The sequence below is a fragment of the Mus caroli genome, chromosome 3 (assembly GCF_900094665.2).
Source record: "Mus caroli chromosome 3, CAROLI_EIJ_v1.1, whole genome shotgun sequence".
In the NCBI taxonomy this organism is placed as follows: domain Eukaryota; kingdom Metazoa; phylum Chordata; class Mammalia; order Rodentia; family Muridae; genus Mus; species Mus caroli.
Window position 1 is genome coordinate 116,300,762 of NC_034572.1, and position 7,084 is coordinate 116,307,845.

The 7,084-nt window shown below is 41.4% G+C and overlaps 1 protein-coding gene across 3 annotated transcripts in view; it reads left to right on the forward strand.

Annotated features, from left to right (window-relative positions):
• Window positions 1-7,084, forward strand: part of Pde5a (phosphodiesterase 5A) — a 124,954-nt gene that overhangs the window by 43,021 nt on the left and 74,849 nt on the right. For all 3 annotated transcript variants that reach the window (XM_021157938.2, XM_021157939.2, XM_029475581.1), the window contains exons 4-5: window positions 3,705-3,776; window positions 5,397-5,486. In XM_021157938.2, coding sequence (XP_021013597.1) covers window positions 3,705-3,776; window positions 5,397-5,486 — 162 coding nt within the window. The remainder of the gene's footprint in view (window positions 1-3,704; window positions 3,777-5,396; window positions 5,487-7,084) is intronic.

Below are 7,084 nucleotides of genomic sequence, written 5' to 3' on the forward strand. Positions count from 1 at the left end.
CTCCTTCCCTCCTTCCCTCCTTCCCTTCCTCCACCCACCCATCCACCATTCTATCTGTTTTTGCAATATGGTCTTTTTGCATAGACCAGGAACTCACTGTGTAGCTCAAGTCGGTCTTGAAATCTCAGCAGACCTCTTGCCTCAGCCTCCCCAGTGCTGGGAGTACAGCTGTGTGCTACTACATGTAGCTACTTGCTTCGTTTTGATTTAATTTATTTCTATGTGTAAGGATGTTTGGCCTGCATGTGTCTATGTACTGTGCTGTGCTGATACCTTCAGAGTTCAGAAGCTGGTTTGGATCTCTTGAGGCCGGAGTTACAAATCGCTGTGAGCTGCTCTGTGAGTGTTGGAGATCAAGACTTTGTCTTCTGAAAGAGCAGCCAGTACTCTTAACTGCTGAGCCATCTGTCCAGCTCACACTTGCCCGATTTTTAATGTAAATGTTGTACTCAGTAATCCTAACTAAAACAAAAGCAACAACAAAAAAACTTGTCATCTAAGCCTACAGTATTAGTAGTGGAAAAATCATCAGCTACCAGAGAGTATGGGCTATTTATCATGAATATGAGAATGACTTATGAGTATGGGAATAACTCATTCTATGAAATTGTCTACGTACATATCTTTCTTTACTATTAGAAGAAATTAAATACGGTCAGCCTTCTGTAAGGATGGGTTCTGCCTCCATGGATTTATCTAACTTCAGATAAACATTCGGGGGAAAATTGGTTTGTTCAGACTATATACAAACCTTTCCTTTTGTTATTCCTTGAATAGTACAATATAGCAACTACTAAGATAGCATTTACGATGCATTGTGCATTATAAGTAATCTAGCAGGGACTGAAAGGAGGTGGGGGTATGTGTATGTTGGATACAAACTATATGTCATTTTACATGAAGGAGCTTACTGTTCTCCGATTTTGGCATCTGAATGGCAGGAATCTGGAACTAATTCCAGACCTTGTGGCTTCTTGGGTCCAACTGCATAGAAAATCTTTGTTATTAGAGGACACAAAGCAGACAAAATTGATGTAGAAACCCTAGCAGCAAACGAGTCCAGGATCAAATGGTACAAGAAGCAAGGTTTAAACTATACAAATGAGTTCAAAAGGGAGATGGCGTTAGAGCAGGGACCAATAGATGTCTGAAGCCAAGTGGGGGATCCAAGGTAAGGAAATTGAGCTTCCAAAAGCCAAATGAGTGCTCAGTGTCTGAGTTTCCATGTGGCCAGAGCGAAGTGTGTGAGTGGCATCTGTGGACTGTAGGAGAGTCCATGCCGCAGGTGGGGGCCAGTGGGCTTAAAGTGAACTCTGTGAAAAGGCTCAACCGTTAAATTCTACCTATGAACTGAGTTCATCTCCATCAGCAGCCCTGGCAAGCAATGGTGGAGCTTGCCCTCTGCTTAAGCCAGTGCCCCACACAGGTAGCAGGTTCAAATCCTCACCCCAGTAGCATGCAAATAAAACGTAAAAGGAAAAGTACAGAGGCTTATGCCAGCAAGCATAGCATATGATGAGAGGTGGAGGCAGGAGGATTGCTACAAGGTCAAAGGTGTCCCAGCATACAGAGTGAGAGAGACCCTGTCTCAATCAAGAAACCATAGAGAGATGGGGGAGGGAGGTAAGGAAAGAGGAAGGGAAAGGAGAGAGAAAAATTGGAGCACAGATTTTAATGAAGGAGAGCCCCAGGGACCCTCATGTGTCTTGTCTGCTGACGAAATCTTGTTCCAAGTGTTCTGATACTAAAATGGGAGACACCAGGAACACCGTGGGACCAGTGTATTTTGAGTCTGCTTTTCTACTGGGTATTGATGTTCCCTGACCCACCTTCTCTTGTATGTCTCCCTAGTTATCCCAGTCATTGCCTGGACACTGACTGTATAGCCCACTGACCAAGTTAAAGTTTTGATTGCTGGTAGTCCAGGAACTCAGAGTCCCAAATGACCTGTCTTTCCATTGGCTCCATTTACAGGGGACTTCAACAACCAATCACAATATGGCTTTTATAACTCCAAATTTCAGAGTTGAACAGCTGATTTTGTTTCTCTTAAGACTTGAATGTTGACCTACCTCACTGTCAATTTATGGTGGCATACTGATAGACTGAAAGGTTACTGTAACTTGATTTGAGGGTCAGTTTTTAAGTTAGTTTTTGAGTGAACACGTCGAGCGAACTTTCTGAGAAGTGCCCCACTAATGTGCCCCCAATATGGGCAACTGGATCATAAAACTCCCCACAAGGTATACTACTTCTGCTTGGGTCATTCTCTGCCCACTGAACTCAGAACTCCTTCTATCAGTTATTCTTTGATTTTTTTTTTTAAGTAGGCAGTTTAGCCCTTGTTGAATAATGAATGAATGAACAAACATTTAAAATCAGGTTAGACTTACATTGCTACATATGAGGCCCGGTCAGGTTGTTCTCATAAGTTCTGTTTCCAGTGAAAATACCTAGCTATAAGCCAGACATGCTTGACCTGAGCCCAAACCTTTCCCAGCCTTTGTCATTGAGACTAGAGAATCTAGAGTATACAAGGGGCCCGTGAAAGTCAGGGTGAGCCAAACCAAGGGCAACAAAGGCAGTTAGGATAAACGAGTAATTCTTTTATAAATATAAAAAAGCATATTGTTCTTTTATGATACAATACAGAAGGAGAGAAAATGCAAGAAGCAAACCACAAAAAACCAAATCAGTGTTGAGAGGACCTTTCCCTTTTCTGATCTGCCCCTCGAAGGGGGAACTTTGCATCATTTTCTTGTAGGTAGAGAATTAGAATGAACTGAACGAAGAAACACGAGCCTCCCACACAGAAGTCAGACTGCGTTTCCTAAAGTGGGAGCTCTTGGGGGAAGTGGTTTAATCTTGATAAGACTAAATTGGGAACAGAGCGAAGCAGTAGAATTCATATTAAGAGGGAGCTGCAGTAGGTTGTAAGTTGTTACAGACTTGAAGTAATTCCTCAACCTGAAGTTAGAACTGAATAAGTGTAACAGCCCCTGAAGCCGAACCGCGAGAGGCTTCTTCAAGCCTCTCCAAACCTTTTGTGGAACTCAAGGCTTACAGGCCAAGTTTAGCTTGGCTAACTTAAGTACAGTTTATCTTTCAAATTCCTTCTGACCTATGTGAGAGTAGGCTTCGCCTGTTAATTCCTGTTTTGGTTTTTTAATAACTTCTTTTCCCAAAAATAATTCTGTTGAAGGTCAAATAATTTTCAAGGCCAGCGTTTCAAAAGAGCACGAGCTACGTTCCTGCATGAGAAATTCCTGCGCATGCATGATTCGCCCGCATTCCTCTGTAGCTGGCCACTGGATCCTGCTTCATTTGTAGTGAATGAGCCTTTTTGAAATAGTTGAAGTCAATGTAAAATGTTTGTTTGATTATATATTTTATTGGAAATGTAAAAGATTGTTCTGCTTTGTGTGTGTGTGTATTAGAAAACTATGCAGAATATTTACTTAAAACACAATTACCTGCTAGCTTAATCTGATTATAAGATGAAGATCTGAAGTCCAGTGAGGTTTGGGCTCTAGGAAATTAGGAATATTACTACCCTTCTTAAGAATAAAAGGCTGGACGCAGGAGTTTTGTTTTAGCTTTGCAGCTTTGTGCTTTTAAACAGCTCATGTCTGCTGTAAACACGTTGACTTTGAGGAGCTGAGGATAATGAAAAAAAAAGTGTCACTTTTCTCTTCTTATCCTAGGTTGTTGGTGTAGCTCAGGCCATCAACAAGAAATCAGGAAATGGTGGGACCTTCACTGAAAAAGATGAAAAGGTAACAAAACCAGAGGCTGGCATGATGCCAGCTGAGAGAGATGCATTCTCTCTATGGCACATGACCTCTGGAGTAAGGCCTTGCTTAATTGGTTGCTTGAAAAAAAATTACAGTGAGAGGTGTGAGTGTGTGTATGTGTGTGTGCTCGTGTGCGTGCGTCAGTAACAATTAAGGAAATGGGGGCATGGAAGAAGTTGGCGAGGCAAGAGGGTGGAAGGGAAAGGAGATAACTACAGTACTCACCTGTGAAATTCTCAACAAAATATTTTTTGAAGAGGAAAAAAAATGATGTGAATTTTAGAACACTGTCTTCAGCTAAGGATGGTGTTGACCTGTGGGTTCTTGAGTGTCATTAGGAACCCCGTGTTCCCCTCACAGAACCACCCAGCAGCCCTCCCCTGAGCTGGGTACACAGGAAGGGTCCCTCTGTTCTAGTGTTCTCATTGTACTGTCCATACATGCTGGACAAACATTCATCCTGGAATGGGAACCCTGACTTCTCTAAGCCCCGTACCCTGCACTTTTCCTGCTGGTAAAGCAAATTTAGTTTTCACACTCCTGTGTGAACAGGAGTGCCCAGGTGTAAATTCAGGATGGAGTATAGGAATTCATCTTCCAAGAGAACAGCAACCAGCGTTATCTTACTGTTCCCATCCAAGTCTTAAGAAAAACATTCCACATTCCACACTGTCAAGATTCCCTTCCTGCTCATCCTTAGGTCTGCCTATACCTTCATTCTCCAGAGACCATTGAGTTTTACCTATTGAATATGTATTGTATATTTGTCATAGCACACAGCATTTCCATTGCTCCAAGCCACTGCTGGTGTGTTGCTCCTCTGAAAACTAGTTGGTATTTAATTCAAACAAGGCGATTACTTGTGTTTTTGTTATATAGCAGTATTGACACCTATGCTAGCCCCCATGTTGTAATCCAAACCATAGGAAGTGCCTTTGAAAGTCAGAGTAGCATACGTCTATGTTACACCTGGATACTTGATAGCAAAGCATAGTTATTAGATAAACTTTATGTCCACTATTCTTATAGTCCACTGGAATAATCCTACTCTTAATAGATATTTAGACTGTATCACATCTTGACAAAATATACCCATAGATGTGGATAAATCATACCATTTAAAGACTGCTTTAATCACTAACTTAACCATGAGCACATCACCCTACTTCAGGGTAGTAAGGATTCAGATTCATTTAAAAAGATGTATTTAAACTAATACTGGTAACCTTACTAACACTTGTTACTGCCAGTGTTCTCTTAAATATGTACGTTTTCATTTGCTGCAATAAATAAATTATGAGCAGTTTATTTGATCCCTCAGAGGTTTGCATCTTAGTGTCATATCCAATCTACTCCAAATCTTATATAGGGGAAACTGTGATTTCATACACAGTCGTCATTTCCATGCCTCTTCTCTCCTTCAGTCATCTGTTAACTTATTCCTGCTGGCTACCACTCAGCCTATCCTGCTTCTGTGCATAGCGAGCATCTACATTTTAGCATTTCACGTTTGCTTCCACCATAGCACTTTCATGCTTCAGGCAGTGTTTCTAGACAGTTTTACTGGCAGTGCCAACCTGGCTGTTGTCCTCTCTGTTCTAGGACTTTGCGGCCTACCTGGCATTCTGTGGTATTGTTCTTCACAATGCTCAGCTCTACGAAACGTCGCTGCTGGAGAACAAAAGAAATCAGGTAGGTGTCACTTCTAAGATCAGGCAGGTGTCACTTCTAAGATCAGGCAGGTGTCACTTCTAAGATCAGGCAGGTGTCACTTCTAAGATCAGGCAGGTGTCACTTCTAAGATCAGGTAGGTGTCACTTCTAAGATTAGGCAGGTGTCACTTCTAAGATCAGGTAGGTGTCACTTCTAAGATCAGGCAGGTGTCACTTCTAAGATGAGGTAGGTGTCACTTCTAAGATCAGGCAGGTGTCACTTCTAAAGAGATCAAGGTAGCCCATTAAAAAAAAACCTGTTAAGTTTTTATCCGAATTATGAATGTAAGCAATTAAAATTTACTTCCCAAGACTTGGTCTCGTAAATATTTTTGCCGCTTCTATCTGATGGTCATTCCCTTTTACGGTTTCCATGCTCAAAGGCACCATCGCAGTTAGACAGTGTTCTTTGCCACCAGAGACGTACATGAATTAATGTCATTAAATAATGTTCTTAGCTGCTGCTCTTCAACGGTAGGCACCCTTCCGTTCCATAGCTTCCCAAGGGAGCATCTTAGCATCCTTGGGGTCTTCCTGACATCCTTCCCCAGTCCTATTTCTTAGACCTGCTATCTGAAACTTTTCTTTCTTATTAATTGCTGAAGTTGCTAATATACATATTGGTCTACAGCCACGATGAACTGTTCTTAAGTTTTGTTTACGTTAGTTCTAATTTGTAATTATGCTATGAACACATCTGTATTGCTCTTGCTGTATATCTTTTAATTTCCTCCAATATTAATTAATTCCCTTGTTTCTTGGAACTGTTTGCTCTAATATAATCTTCTATTCCTGCCCCCTCCCGCCCCCACACTCAACTCTCTCACACATTTCCTAGACGTCTTCTTTTTTTCAGATGTCTAAATTAAGGATTTCCATATTTCCTGTCACCTGAAAGTCCCCCTCTGTGCCTGGTGTGCGTTACAGCCACATGGAACTTTCCTCCACGCTCCTCTTAGGGAAATTCTATTTTCTGGGTCTCTCAACTCCTTGTTCACGTAACTCCTGATTTGCTCCAGCATGTTCTCAGCTAAATGTCTAAGAAACAGCATTGAGGAGGTAGTCTCTGTGAATCCTTGCATGGATGAGGATACCCGATTTACCATTGCACCCGTCTGGTTGGTATGAAGCTGTATCTCTGATTTTAAGTCATTGATCTTCTGAGGAGCATTCAGGTTCTGACTCTTGGTTCTTTACAAATGCTTTGTGTGTGTGTGTGTGTGTTATCTGTTATATATAAAATAAGACCTGTGTTGCCTTATATAATTATATTTCTAAGCTTTTTGTAATGCTTGGTTTTGTTTCTGTACGAGTCTCACAAGGTCTCTTCTTACCATGCCTGTATGTCAGGTCACCTGGTTAAGACTGGAGATTTAAGGAAACCTTCAGTTTTGTGTAATCATTTTCTATGACTTTGTAATCCATAAACGTCTCCACACTCTATTTTCTCTTTTCAGAATTAACGTTATGTCTGGAACTCCATCTCGATGGCAGGTCTCTTGACTTCACCGTGGGTGAAGCCCAAAGTTCAATTCCCAGCCCCAAAAAAGAAAAAAAAAAAAAAAAAAAAAAAAAAAA